Genomic DNA, 16,083 nt, shown 5'->3' with positions numbered 1-16,083 from the left:
ACAATCACTAGGATCCTCTTACGAAAACATTTTTACAACAAAAAAAAATGTTTTTCATTGCATAAACAAAGACACCAAGATCCACTAACAAAACACTTTTCAAGAAAATAAGCGAGGACATTTTTCGGGGCTTAGTCTATATGGGATAGACTTGCCGAACTAGATTGATTCGCGCAAACCAATGTGATTATATTTGATATGCTATGTTTAATTATATATATATATATATATATATATATATAATAAGTAATGATATTATTTATTGATATATATATATGTGTGTGTGTGTATGTTGTACGGAATATTTTGCCGAAAATGGAATACCTTCGACTTCAAATTCTATTGTTGTTCTTAACTCGCGCGGTGAGAATATCGACCTCGCATCTATTGCGGAGCTTATGGCGGATGTAGTTACTAAGTGATACCTTAAGCTTGATGCCATAGAAGATGATTTTTCTTCCCTTGAATGTGGAGATGCCTGACTTCGGTAGTGACGACGACGAGGTGGAGGAGGCAACCCTGGACAACAACTCTATTTGTGGGGCGAGGTCCCTGTGGCTTTTACGAGTCATGATTGACGACACTCTTGTCCAGACCAGGAAGATGAAGTACTCATCTTGAAGGTGACCCTCCAGCTACTATTGTTACAAATTCCCTTTATTTCTACATCGTCTAACGTTGTGCCACTTCGCGAGTAATGACAATGGATGTTAGCACGTGGACCATCATGAAGGTCCCTTCAATGTTGAAGGAATGAAGACAGTAGTGTCCCCTCTCTGACTGATTGCCTGCTTTGAACGAGAGAACATTAGGGTGACCATGCATGGCAAGTTATTATTACGGGGGCTCACATAATAACAACTTGTAGTGCATGGAAATCCTGATGGGCTCTGCGGGTCAAGCTAATGATCACTATCTATTCGAAATTCTTAAGTTGCTCGAGTTTCCATCTGGTAAAACACTAACCGGGGTGGTACTATAACACCCTACGATACCAGAAGATCACACTTATTAGTTCACACTTAGCATTTGATCTATATCATTAGTCGGTTGAGACTAGTCAACTAAACGAACAAAATTTGTTAGCCACCACCACCAGCCTACCCTCCACCACCATCATCACCACCACACTTGCACCTGCCAACCCTGACATTTTTGTTCGAGCACTCGTCTTAGTGCTCCAATAGCAAGTCAGTGCCCTCTCTCGCAGTGTCTACGAGCTGGAGGATGGGGGTGCCCATCTTCACAACTTGATCTATCCTTCACCACACCCCACCTCTCCTACTCCTTAGGTGATTATTGCATATACTTTTGTTTGGGAGTTGTAGACCCACTTTCAGTGTATTCATGAAGACCTAGCTTGAACTGAAGGCACTTGAGGATCTTTGAAGACCAATGTAGAAGGAAAAGACTTACTACTTTTATGTATTATGAACTGGTACGACCGGGGTTATGTAACCTCGAGTCCTTTTGTTTTTCTTCTACAAAACAATGTACCAAGTTGTCTAATATATGAAAGCTCAGTAGTTTGTTTCCTTTATTATACATTGTTGCTTATATGTGTGCATGTGTTGCTTATGTGATTGCATGTTTGAATGATGTGATGATCATTTATATTATACATATATAGCCTAGTAGACACATATTTGATAAATATTTATCTAATCTACTTGATACTTCTTATTAGAAGACAATGCCACCGAGACGAAACACCAACCCAAACCCTCTGCCAAGAACGGAAGCTGAACTTAATGAGCACATCTCATAGGCGATCGCGCAGTATGAAGCTAACCGCTCCGAGCAAAGCGGTGGTACATCAGGAAACAATCCCCTTACTGGTAATGTTAAGTTGTCTATGACACATTACAATACCCCCTTATGTTCTATTCGTGCTTTGACAATGCTCATTCATGGTTTGTTGTTGCAAATGTTTCAGGTTGCACGTACAAGCAGTTCCTGGATTGCAAACCTCTGAACTTCGATAGCACAGGAGGTGCCGTAGCATTTGTACGTTGGACCGAGAAGACAGACTCAGTCCTGAGAATGAGCAAATGTCTTCTTGAACAAAGGGTCACCTACATTTCTGGGCTATTCTTGGATGGAGCGCTTTCATGGTGGAATCTACAGGTTCAGACTAAAGGAGAAACAGCTGCGTATGCTATGAGATGGGAATAGCTTATGGAGTTGATGAGGAAAAAGTATTGTTCGAGGGCTGAGATTCAGAAACTTGAAACCGAGTTTTGGAATTTAAAAATGACCGGATCGGATATTGCTTGATACACTCAACGTTTCCATGACTTGTCAAGGGTTGTTCCATATCCGGTGGAACCGAAGTTTAAAAGGATTGAGCGGTATATCTGGGGACTTGCTCCAGAAATTCTGAGCATGGTTACTTCTTCGAAACCCCCTTCAATCAGTGAGGTGATTGACTTGGTTGTCGCCCTCACCGAGGAGGCTCTTCGTTTAGATAAATTTTCAAATTCTGGTGCTAACAAAAATGAGATTCATGTGGAGTCTACAAGTGATAACGAACGGAAGTTTTTGAACTTTAAGAAAAGCACCCGAGCAAACAATGACAACTCGAATGCTAGCAAGCGTAGGGAAGTGAACTCACCCCGTCGTACTAAAGCTTATGTGGCAACCCACGAAACCAGGGGTAAAGGTTATTTGGGTTCCAAGCCCAAATGTGATAGGTGTAAGCTTCATCATGTAGGCCGCACGAGCGTTAAGTGTGAAAAATGTGGTAAGGATGGGCATAGCAAAGAAACATGCTGGGTAGGAACGGGAAGGAGAAACACAAACCATGGAGGAAATGGTAACAACAATCAGGGTGGAAATGGCAATGGCAACGGAAATGGAGGAGGAAATTGGCAAGGATGCTACAACTGTGGAGACATGGGGCATTTTAAGAAAGATTTCCCGAAGGAAAACCAAGCCCGTGGAAGAGTTTTTACGATAGGAGCACGCAAGGCACGCCAGACCCGAATGTAGTTACGGGTACGTTCCATATAAACCAACACTTTGCATCGGTTCTATTTGATACTGGCGCCGACTTTAGTTTTATATCTATAGAATTTAAGAAAATACTTGGTCTAAAGTCGAGTAAACTAGACGTCCCATATGTGACAACTCGTATTTTGAACCTAACCTAGTATAACTCGCTTGAACCTTATGTGAATATTTGAACTAATTGTGTGAACTTGGAGGTTATGTGATTATGATTTTTGTGACATTGTGCATCGGATAAACGGACCAAACTCCAACCCACTTGCCTACACAACCCATTCGGTCCATGCGGTTGGACTCGAGACCTTGGGGACGGCCCAAGTAGGGGTCGGCCCACCTTTCTTAAACATGTAAACACTATGGGGGGTTTTGTTCTCTCATTGTTACAACAACACAAACACACACAAACCCTAAAGAACTCTCTCCCTCTCGTTTTCCCTTGGAACCCGACGGCAACACATCAACATCGAAGTTCTTAGGATCTCGGCTCACATCGCGATCTAGTTAATCACTTCACACTCTCGGTTAGTATATCACTATTGCTTGGTTCATGATTTTTTTTAGTGTTCTCGGTTAGCATATCACACCTTCGGATGTTACATGATGATTATACTAGATGGTTATGTTCTTGTGAATAGAATTGAATATTGATCATATAACCTAATGGATTTGGTATATAACATGCTCACAGATTTGTTATGCACATGACTAGGTTGCATGCTAGTGTAGAATCGGCTAGTTTGATGAACCGATAGTATGATTAGTTGTTGATGAATTAACTGTTCTTGATAATGATATGAATACGAATGAAACTGTTTGAAATCGTGTTTGATCTGATTGTGAAACTGCCGAATATGTTAGCTGATATCACGGAAATCATGTGCATGAAATCAGGAAAGTGATTACAAATTTGATAGACTTAACACGGTTGCGAGTCGAAACAGTGATTGCGAGTCCCTTTGCGACTCGAGACCACACAAACAGCACAAGCCGAGACCACGGTTGCGAGTCAGGATGCGACTCGAAACCGGACCATGACAAGCCGAAACCACAGTTGCGAGTCCCGTTGCGACTCGTAACCTCCCTTGGTTGCGACTCGAAATCTCAACACCAATATGACTCGAAACTTCCTTCGTTGCGACCCGAGCTCGAGGCCCTTATTACACGTACACTTTGTTATTGGGCCTGCACACTATCACGAGCCCAACTGATTGGGCTGAACACTTGGACTATGCTTGTTATGTAACTGTTTACGCTGATACCTATACGATGATGAATATTTGTACAACCTGTTACAATACGTGTAGAACCTACGTGCAATACTTGAATACGAATCAGATTGGTATGATAACTTTGGTAGGACGTGGTTGATCGCTTTTTAACTTAATTGAACTGTGTGTATCATACCGAGCAATCCCAGGTGAGTTCATTGCATTTTCTCAAGCATGCGTCCCGGTGGTTTGGGACAACTGGTAAACATTGGACGGGAAACATTGGGTAAACAACTTAATCGGTTTTGGTTATTGCCTGGAGGGCAATGGGGGTAATTAGTTGATAGCGCTATTAGGTACTAATTATCTGGGTTTCACTATGGTTGTTTAGAGGCACACTCCTCGGTTACGTAAGGGCGGTTTCCCTAGGGTAACTAACCGAACAACATAGTGGGTTGCTAAGAGGCACACTCCTCGGTTACGTAAGGGCGTAGTCCCTAGGGTAATCTAACTTGAGCAACATCGTAACATATCATTGAATCTTATTAACGTATATCTGGTAACACAACGCGTGATAACACCTTGAACTCACCAGCGTAGTCTGACACACTTGTTTGCATGCTTGTAGGTCATTAACACTTGGAACATGGACTTGCTATCTGGGAGTGCTGGAGTGGTCAGGGATCGAGGCTCTTGGATTTATTTACATTGGATACTTTGGTTTTAAGTATTTTGAAACAATTGCTAAACGATTTATTAAATGCTTCCGCTACACAATACTTTGGGATTTGATATTATATTTTATTTAAGTATTTACTATTGGTTCAATGTGATTGGTGGCTCGAACTCTGATGCGTAATACGCCTCGCGGGATTTCCGCAAGTGGGATTTTGGGGGTGTTACAGTTGGTATCAGAGCCACTGGTTATAGTGAACTTGGTTTTAAAACGTTTTGTAAAACCAGACTATAACCGAACGCCTTCGAACATCGATCATGACACTCAGCTCCAGATTGCAAGGTTCGTCTCTCCCTTTATACATTACTAGCTTAGCAGTCACACACCCACAACGTCTATGAACTGACACATTTAATACTATAGTGACTTGATAGTGTGACACTACTCTTCGACACATGTAGATCATAGACCTGTAATACCGTCTGTTGTGTTATTTGAACGGGGGAAACTTCGAGCGCAAGCTAAGAGGCTCTGAGATAAACATGCAAATCGCCTTATTATTATGGGTGCACACTTAATAATAACGCGGGGTGCATGCAAGTCCCAGTGCGGCTTATCGAGCGTGAGAAGGGTTCTGCCTTACTATGTGTAAACTTGGTAGTATATAGATATCTGTATGACACCTGACTTCCATCTCGTTTCGATTTCTAAATCGGTTTATTCCCAACTATAGAAACATGAGTGGACGAGGACACGGACGTGGCAACATCAACATGACTCAGGCTGAGTTGAATGACCTAATCAATACCCGCGTGGCTGAGGCTTTAGCAGCCCATCAAGCTGGTACGGAATGTACCAAGTACTCTTTACTCTTATACCACCGTACACGTCTTTTCATTCCTATAATGTGTTTCCTCCCGTTATTTAGGTCAACAAGCGCAACCTCAACCTAACCAGCCTGCGTGTACATTCAAAATGTTTATGGACTGCAAGCCACAGACCTTCACCGGGACTGAAGGGGCTGTGGGACTTCTAAGATGGTTCGAGAAAGCAGAGTCTGTGTTCGCTATCTGTAACTGTCCCGCTGGGGACAGGGTGAAATATGCTGCGGGTACCTTGGCTGATGGTGCCCTAACATGGTGGAACGCCCAAGTACAGTTGTTGGGCATCGAGGCAGCGAATGCCACAACTTGGGAAGACTTTAAAGAACTGATCAGGGAGGAGTACTGTCCTCGGGACGAGGTCCAGAAGTTGGAAAACGAATACTACGACTTGAAGATGGTTGGATCTGAAGTCGAAGCGTATGTGAAGCGATCGTACGAACTGGCCGACATGTGCGCGAACTTGTCTCGGCCTATGTCCCGGAGGATTGAGTTATTCATCAAAGGGTTGCCTCCGCGTGTGAAGAGCTTGGTCACTACAGCCCATCTCAATGATTTGACACAGATCGTTCGTCTGACTCACAAGATTGTGGATCAAGAGGTGGAAAGCGATTCGTTACCTCCGCGCATTTCAGCCACTGCTGCTGCGACACCCACTGCTACTACATCTGCTAATGATAACAAACGAAAGTGGAGCGACTACGACAAAGCATCCAGTGCTGGTCAGACTCAGAAAAGGCCAGACAACAGCAACCGCAACGTCAGCCAGTCGTCTTCTGTCAATCAAGGTCAGGGGAGTGGTCACAGCCAGGGTTCATATGCAGGGAGGAAGCCACGGTGTAACAAATGTGGCTATCATCATTGGGGGCCGTGTGGTCGGACGTGTAACAAGTGTGGTAAGCCAGGCCATGAGGCCAGGGATTGTAGGACCTCACAACCCAAACACCAGCAGCAACAGAACCAGCAAAACCAGAGACAACAGGGGCAACCACCCCAGCAGAACCAGGGTTTCAGAAAGGGGTGCTATCAGTGCGGTGACGAGGGTCACTTTAAGCGGGATTGCCCTCAGTTAAACCAGAACGCTAACGACAACAACCGCCCGAATAACAACAATGCTGGGAACAACAACAATAACAACAACGGCAACAACGGGGGTAATGGTGCTCGGGGCAGAGTGTTTCAGCTTGGAGCAGGGGATGCCAGGAATGACGGCAACGTTGTAACTGGTACGTTTCCTGTTAACAATCGTATTGCTTCTGTATTATTTGATTCGGGTGCCGATTGGAGTTACGTGTCCCTAGAGTTTAGTCAGCGATTAGGGATAACCCCAACACCCTTAGAAGTTAAACAGGTAGTAGAACTAGCAGATGGTAAAACGATAGAAGCCTCGAACGTCCTTTTCGGGTGCAAACTAGATCTCGTGGGTCAGGTGTTTGATATTGACCTCCTTCCCGTTACGCTCGGTAGTTTTGACATAGTGGTAGGCATGGATTGGTTGTCTAAGCACCAAGCAGAAATCCTATGTAAGGAGAAGATTGTGTGTATTCCTCTCCCTGATGGAGAGTCACTGTTAGTTCAGGGGCATCGTAGTGGGACGATGGTTGGGATTATCACGGCCATGCGTGCACAACAGTATCTACAAAAGGGGTACCCAGCAATGTTAGCGTTAGTTACCAACGCTCAGTCTGAAGAGAGTAAGATTGAGGATCTACCAGTGGTGCGAGAATTCGCTAATGTATTTCCAGAGGAGCTACCAGGGTTACCTCCTCACCGTCAAGTAGAATTTCAGATTGATCTTGCACCGGGAGCGGCTCCAATTGCTCGAGCTCCTTACCGGTTAGCACCTGGAGAATTACAGGAACTGTCCAATCAACTGCAGGAGTTATTGGATAGGGGTTTCATTCGACCCAGTTCGTCGCCTTGGGGAGCCCCAGTTTTGTTCGTAAAGAAGAAGGACGGGTCATTCCGTATGTGTATCGACTATCGAGAGCTCAACAAGGTGACCATTAAGAACCGCTATCCGTTACCACGCATCGACGACTTGTTCGACCAGTTGCAAGGGTCGAGTTTCTATTCAAAGATCGACTTAAGGTCGGGTTATCACCAGGTAAGGGTTAGGGAAGAGGATGTTCCCAAGACAGCCTTTCGAACGCGCTACGGGCACTATGAGTTTTTGGTCATGCCGTTTGGATTGACCAATGCACCAGCGGTTTTTATGGATCTCATGAACCGCGTATGCAAGCCATATCTCGACGAGTTTGTTATAGTATTTATTGACGACATCTTAGTCTATTCCAAGAACAAGGAAGATCACGAGCGCCACCTACGCCTCATTTTGGAACTTTTGAGAAGGGAACAATTGTATGCGAAATTTTCTAAGTGTGACTTTTGGATTCGAGAAGTACACTTCCTTGGGCATGTTGTTAACGAGAAGGGAATACATGTGGATCCTGCGAAGGTGGATGCGGTAAAGAATTGGGCGGCACCAAAGACTCCGTCTGAGGTGCGACAATTTCTTGGTCTCGCAGGGTATTATCGAAGGTTCATTAAAGACTTCTCAAAAATCGCGCAACCTCTCACTTCACTAACACAGAAGAACACGGCGTACTCTTGGGGAACGAAGCAGGAAGAGGCCTTCCAGTTGTTAAAGCAGAAACTTTGCAGTGCACCGATCTTGTCATTACCAGAGGGTACCGAAGATTTTGTGGTTTATTGTGATGCTTCGATTCAGGGTCTCGGTTGTGTGTTGATGCAACGCGAGAAGGTGATAGCTTATGCTTCTCGTCAGCTAAAGGTGCACGAGAAGAACTACACGACACACGACTTGGAGTTAGGAGCGGTGGTGTTTGCGTTGAAGATTTGGAGGCACTATCTGTACGGTACCAAATGCACCATCTACACCGACCATAGAAGTCTCCAGCACATCTTCGACCAGAAAGAGTTGAATATGCGACAACGACGATGGGTGAAATTATTGAACGATTATGAATGTGCCATCAAGTACCATCCGGGCAAGGCAAACGTTGTAGCTGACGCCCTCAGCAGAAAGGATAATGCACCTAGGCGCGTGCGAGCATTGCAACTCACGATTCAGTCCAATCTCCCTTCCCAGATACGGGATGCTCAGTTAGAAGCATTGAAACCAGAGAATGTTCGAGCTGAAGCTTTACGTGGCTCGAGACAACGACTAGAACAAAAGGGAGACGGCGCCTACTACGTAACTGGATGCATTTGGGTTCCACTCTTTGGCAACTTACGAGAACTTGTAATGGAAGAGGCACACAAATCACGCTACTCTGTACATCCTGGATCAGATAAGATGTACCACGACCTGAAAACTACCTACTGGTGGCCCAGCATGAAGGCTCATATAGCAACCTACGTAAGCAAATGTCTGACCTGTGCTAAAGTCAAAGCAGAACATCAAAAGCCCTCAGGTCTACTGCAGCAACCAGAGATACCCACATGGAAGTGGGAACAGATCGCTATGGATTTCATGACAGGACTACCAAGAACTCAGGCTGGGAACGACACTATTTGGGTGATTGTTGATCGCCTCACGAAATCAGCACACTTCCTAGCAATCAAGGAAACAGACAAGTTTTCTCAATTGGCAGCAATCTACCTTAAGGAAGTGGTTTCTAGGCATGGAGTGCCAACTTCTATCATTTCAGACCGTGATCCGCGTTTCACTTCAGAGTTATGGCAGTCTATGCATAAATCGTTTGGTTCCCAACTCGACATGAGTACCGCTTATCACCCGCAGACGGATGGTCAAAGCGAGCGCACCATCCAAACACTCGAAGATATGCTTCGGGCATGCGTACTCGACTTTGGAAAAGGGTGGGAGAAGCACCTACTGTTGATAGAATTCTCCTACAACAACAGCTACCATTCAAGTATTAAGGCAGCTCCGTTCGAAGCACTGTACGGACGGAAATGTCGTTCACCTCTCTGTTGGCATGAGGTGGGTGATAGCCAGATCACAGGCCCTGAGTTTGTTCTTGAAGCAACGGAAAGCATTGTGCAGATCAGAAACCGTATGGCCGCAGCTCGTGACCGACAGAAGAGCTACGCTGACAAGCGTAGTAAACCGTTGGAATTTGAAGTTAATGACCGCGTTATGTTAAAGGTTTCACCCTGGAAGGGTGTGGTGCGTTTTGGGAAACGCGGCAAACTAAACCCTCGTTACGTGGGACCGTTCAAAATTCTAGAACGAATTGGAAAGGTGGCTTACAGGTTGGAATTACCGGCTGAGTTGGGTAATGTCCATGATGTATTTCACGTATTGCAGCTAAAGAAGTGTTTGGTTGATGAAACACTAGTAGTACCATTTCAAGAGCTGAAGATAGACGACAAGTTGCAGTTTGTCGAAGAACCAATTGAGATTATGGATCGGGAAGTTAAAGTTCGTAAACACAGCCGTATACCGATTGTGAGAGTTCGTTGGAACTCAAGACGTGGTCCAGAGTTCACGTGGGAACGCGAGGACCAGATGAAACTTAAGTACCCACATCTGTTCCCCGAAGACCAGTCAAAACCTAGTGAACCTGGTGTTGACGCAACTAGTGAATTTCGGGACGAAATTCCCATTCAAGTTGGGGAGGATGTGACACCCCAGGAAAACCAGCAAACGATGTAACCTACCTAGCTTTAACTTATATAGCTTACGTTAGTGAGTGCGTACCAAATTTCGGGACGAAATTTCCTTTTAGTTGGGGATACTGTGACAACTCGTATTTTGAACCTAACCTAGTATAACTCGCTTGAACCTTATGTGAATATTTGAACTAATTGTGTGAACTTGGAGGTTATGTGATTATGATTTTTGTGACATTGTGCATCGGATAAACGGACCAAACTCCAACCCACTTGCCTACACAACCCATTCGGTCCATGCGGTTGGACTCGAGACCTTGGGGACGGCCTAAGTAGGGGTCGGCCCACCTTTCTTAAACATGTAAACACTATGGGGGGTTTTGTTCTCTCATTGTTACAACAACACAAACACACACAAACCCTAAAGAACTCTCTCCCTCTCGTTTTCCCTTGGAACCCGACGGCAACACATCAACATCGAAGTTCTTAGGATCTCGGCTCACATCGCGATCTAGTTATTCACTTCACACTCTCGGTTAGTATATCACTATTGCTTGGTTCATGATTTTTTTTAGTGTTCTCGGTTAGCATATCACACCTTCGGATGTTACATGATGATTATACTAGATGGTTATGTTCTTGTGAATAGAATTGAATATTGATCATATAACCTAATGGATTTGGTATATAACATGCTCACAGATTTGTTATGCACATGACTAGGTTGCATGCTAGTGTAGAATCGGCTAGTTTGATGAACCGATAGTATGATTAGTTGTTGATGAATTAACTGTTCTTGATAATGATATGAATACGAATGAAACTGTTTGAAATCGTGTTTGATCTGATTGTGAAACTGCCGAATATGTTAGCTGATATCACGGAAATCATGTGCATGAAATCAGGAAAGTGATTACAAATTTGATAGACTTAACACGGTTGCGAGTCGAAACAGTGATTGCGAGTCCCGTTGCGACTCGAGACCACACAAACCGCACAAGCCGAGACCACGGTTGCGAGTCAGGATGCGACTCGAAACCGGACCATGACAAGCCGAAACCACAGTTGCGAGTCCCGTTGCGACTCGTAACCTCCCTTGGTTGCGACTCGAAATCTCAACACCAATATGACTCGAAACTTCCTTCGTTGCGACCCGAGACCTCCGGTCTCGACTCGAGGCCCTTATTACACGTACGCTTTGTTATTGGGCCTGCACACTATCACGAGCCCAACTGATTGGGCTGAACACTTGGACTATGCTTGTTATGTAACTGTTTACGCTGATACCTATACGATGATGAATATTTGTACAACCTGTTACAATACGTGTAGAACCTACGTGCAATACTTGAATACGAATCTGATTGGTATGATAACTTTGGTAGGACGTGGTTGATCGCTTTTTAACTTAATTGAACTGTGTGTATCATACCGAGCAATCCCAGGTGAGTTCATTGCATTTTCTCAAGCATGCGTCCCGGTGGTTTGGGACAACTGGTAAACATTGGACGGGAAACATTGGGTAAACAACTTAATCGGTTTTGGTTATTGCCTGGAGGGCAATGGGGGTAATTAGTTGATAGCGCTATTAGGTACTAATTATCTGGGTTTCAGTATGGTTGTTTAGAGGCACACTCCTCGGTTACGTAAGGGCGGTTTCCCTAGGGTAACTAACCGAACAACATAGTGGGTTGCTAAAAGGCACACTCCTCGGTTACGTAAGGGCGTAGTCCCTAGGGTAATCTAACTTGAGCAACATCGTAACATATCATTGAATCTTATTAACGTATATCTGGTAACACAACGCGTGATAACACCTTGAACTCACCAGCGTAGTCTGACACACTTGTTTGCATGCTTGTAGGTCATTAACACTTGGAACATGGACTTGCTATCTGGGAGTGCTGAGTGGTCAGGGATCGAGGCTCTTGGATTTATTTACATTGGATACTTTGGTTTTAAGTATTATGAAACAATTGCTAAACGATTTATTAAATGCTTCCGCTACACAATACTTTGGGATTTGATATTATATTTTATTTAAGTATTTACTATTGGTTCAACGTGATTGGTGGCTCGAACTCTGATGCGTAACACGCCTCGCGGGATTTCCGCAAGTGGGATTTTGGGGGTGTTACACCATATTCTATAGAATTGTCAAACGGAAATTTTTTCGAGGCGAATGAAGTTATTAAGGGTTGTACACTCGAGCTCGGGGGGGGGGGGGGAGGCGAAAATTTTCTATCGACCTTCTACCCGTTGGTTTGGGTAGTTTTGATGTAGTTGTCGGAATGGACTGGTTGTCAAACAACCGGGCGGAAGTGGTTTGTCATGAGAAAACCATCCACATCCCACTGCTAAATGAAGAAACGCTCGTAATTCATGGGGAGAAGCGCGAGACACCCCTACGAATCATTAATTGCATGAAGACGCACAAGTGTCTCCGAAAAGGCTTTAGCCTTCCTCGCCCATGTAGTTGACAAGGAAACCAAGGAGCCAAAGTTAGAAGACATCCCTGTTGTGAGAGAGTTTCCTGAAGTCTTTCCAGAAGACTTACCTGGACTGCCTCCACAGCGACAAGTTGTCACACCCCGACCACGTAGAACATACAAAACGTGGCGGAAACGTCGGGGAGTGTTGTAACAGAATCATTGTTTCATAACACATGGAAATTTAAATATTGTTTTATTGATTAAATGAACTCGTTGTTCTATTACAATCACATAAGTACAACTATGATCTTCCAAGTTTTAAAGTTGCTAAGGCACGAGTCCATCCTAAATGTAGCATGCATCAACAATCATCTCAAGACAGCACCTGAAACATGTGTAAAAATAGGTACGTCAGCATAAAAATGCTTGTGAGATACATAGGTTTTGTGAAAACGGAGTTCATGACTTGAGTTTGAGAAAATGTTTAGTCATGAACCTCGTATTTTTGCTTTGTCTTGTAAATCATTTGAAAAACGATAGGATCAGATGATATGTATAAATAAGAGAATAATGTATGGTTAACTGAATAACCATGTAAAATGAGTTTGTATAAGTTAAGTTTGTTTGAAAAACAATGTTTTAATAAAACGTTTATGGTATATATAAAATATACCTTGGTTTTAAGAAAGTTGAATAAGTAATATATTAAAATATATTTCAGTTCCAATATTGTTAACCCCAAGTGTACTAAATAACGCCACGGTATGTAATGCAATGAAAACACTTATATATAAGAAGTACCAGCGGCGTATCTACCATGTTTTCATCACATTACACTCGTTCTGTTATCTAAACACTAACCAAAACCAAATCGTTTGATAGATAGTATATTAAATATACTTTAGTTGTTCAAAATAATAGTTTTCAGTAGTATATTACAGGTATACCTTGGATTTATAAATAACACATTAAACTATGCTTTAGTTTTGTAAGTAACATATCAGAATATGCTTTGGATGTGATAAATAACATATTAAACTATGTCTTGGTTTGTAAATAACATATCAAAATATGCTTTGGATGATTACAAAATATATGTTGGTTCTGTACAATACCACACATGAGAGTATATCAAACTATACTTTTTGGGAGTATATCAAAATATACTTTAAAGGTGCGATTTAAGAATTCATTCAGACCTGGTGTATCAAACTACACCTTTGAGACTATAAGGATACCACAAAGGAAATCCCTATTTGGATGGAGAAACAAATTGGTTTCAGACATTCCATGACAACAGGAATGGGGTGTCTAGTCCTATAGCGCTATATCATACTACCAATCGGTCTGGTGAACAAAATAAGTACTATTCCAACAATTACTTTGGTAATCTTTGAGAAATCAGTGTTTAAACCATAGATAGTCATTTAGTTTGTCAAAAGATAAATACTAACATGTATAATCAATTATACTTTGAAATCATGAAAATAACAGATAGGTACACATGCTTCACCCCAAAACAGTTCGGAAAACAGTAAAAGAGGGGTTCAATGTACTCACCTGAGATTGCTTTGGATTCCTTATATAATAACCGGATAATGCTAAAAATCACGGAATATCAACGGCACCTAATAGGTAGCTTATGTTAATATACCGGACCAAATCGGAAGGATCGGACAGTACGCGGGTTCGTAAACCAAACGAGTATGGAGACTCGTGTAATATGGCTTAGCAAAGCCTACATACTAAAATGAAACCTAATCTAAGTGCTTACGGTCCATCACGACCCGTTTAGGTAGCTTATGCTACCCCAACGCGTCGTTCGCGTAGAACGCGTTCGGAACGCCTAACATTGCGACCACACGGTATAACCTCGGAAGGTTATAGCTATGGTCACCTAATGTGTTTGGTCGGGTCCTAATGACCGACCAAATGGGTCGGGTTCGAAAGTATAAGCGATGGTTTAAATCGCTTACCTTACGACCCTATATAAGCACTAAACTAAAAGTGACGAGCTAAGCATGTTAGAACATGCTTAACTAAGTTTGAAAACAGGTTTGACATCAAAACAAACGGCTTTGATGCCCACGAGCAGTTTGGTTACAAAATATGCAAGAATGCACATTTTGGCCGAAACTACGACTCGTCACTGAGCCTAGTTAACATGGTGATCAGTAGGTATAGTCACTACGGACTATAACCATCGTGATCACGCTCACGTTATGAAGTTCCATGAACTTCGCATCGACCATAAGCTGGTCAATGCAGAAAGTCAACAAAACGTTGACTTTCGGACTCGAAAAGCGAATAAAAGAGCGAAAGAAGACTTACGGAGGGTCCCCGAGTGCTAATCAAGACCAAATAGCTCAGGTATGAAACAATGGTTTCAACTTAGAGCTTTAAGATCTGATTTGTGATTTTTACACTAAAGGGGGGTATTTATAGGAAAAGTGGAACCGTTAGGATCGTTTTATCGAATATCGTGCCTTGATCTCGTGCGTACATGTGTCCAGTGGATAAGTTCAGTGAACTTGACCCTTGGCTCTTCATTGGGTGAAAAGGCATCGCCCCTTGATCGAACGAAAGGCCAGATTCTGCATTAAATGCAAAATCTTTCTGTCAGACATGTTCACGCGGCCCGCCTAAGGATTTGGCAAATCCTTACGCGCCCCGCCTAAGGTTCCCAGACCAGAATTTTCAATTTTGGTCCCTGCACTTCAAAAACACGTATTTTGGCCCATTTTTGGCACGTTTAAGCCCCGTTAACCTCATTTCAAGGCTCTAAGATGAAGCTAAAGTGTAGGGGACTTGAAATATGCTCAAAAATATTCCGGATGTCGGTTCGTTTGGCCGTACGATCGCGATGTTCGCTTAATTACGACGGAATGCGCATAAGTGTGAAAGACGATCCAAATGACGCGACAAATAAATTTTTCTCATGCCAAACACTAAGGCATAATATAAGGATGCTTACATAAATTTTTGGATGTCCGGATGTATTCAGAACGTGAGTTATGCGCGAAAGTGCAAACTTATGCACTTTTTGACACTTTTAGTCCCTGAATGATCCAAAAGTTTGTTTTAGCATACCAAACCCCTCAAAGCCTATTTCTAAGCTATGTAAAGGATATATATGGTATGTTTAACTTATGGACATGTTCAGGAATGTTCGTTACAGTTCAAATTGGCATACTTTCGCAGTTTGTCAAGTTTAGTCCCTGTAAGCGAATTAACTTGTTTTTGCCATACCAAAGCCTTCAAAACTTATTTCTAAGTTA

At 43.1% G+C, this 16,083-nt stretch overlaps 1 protein-coding gene across 1 annotated transcript; it reads left to right on the top strand.

The window, feature by feature from the left end:
- The first annotated feature begins 2,385 nt into the window (after positions 1-2,385).
- On the top strand, positions 2,386-2,991 carry LOC110870605 (N66 matrix protein-like). The gene has a single exon (XM_022119790.1). It carries the CDS (start codon positions 2,386-2,388, stop codon positions 2,989-2,991), a length of 606 nt encoding a protein of 201 aa, XP_021975482.1.
- The last annotated feature ends 13,092 nt before the right edge of the window (positions 2,992-16,083 follow it).

Source organism: Helianthus annuus, chromosome 8, assembly GCF_002127325.2.
Source record: "Helianthus annuus cultivar XRQ/B chromosome 8, HanXRQr2.0-SUNRISE, whole genome shotgun sequence".
Lineage (NCBI taxonomy): Eukaryota > Viridiplantae > Streptophyta > Magnoliopsida > Asterales > Asteraceae > Helianthus > Helianthus annuus.
The sequence above is the reverse complement of the archived record's forward strand: the minus strand, read 5'-3'. Positions and strand labels throughout refer to the sequence as shown.

Bases quoted from the DNA above. Each gene is read 5' to 3' on its own strand.
- LOC110870605 (XM_022119790.1), top strand. From the start codon at position 2,386: ATGGTTACTTCTTCGAAACCCCCTTCAATCAGTGAGGTGATTGACTTG.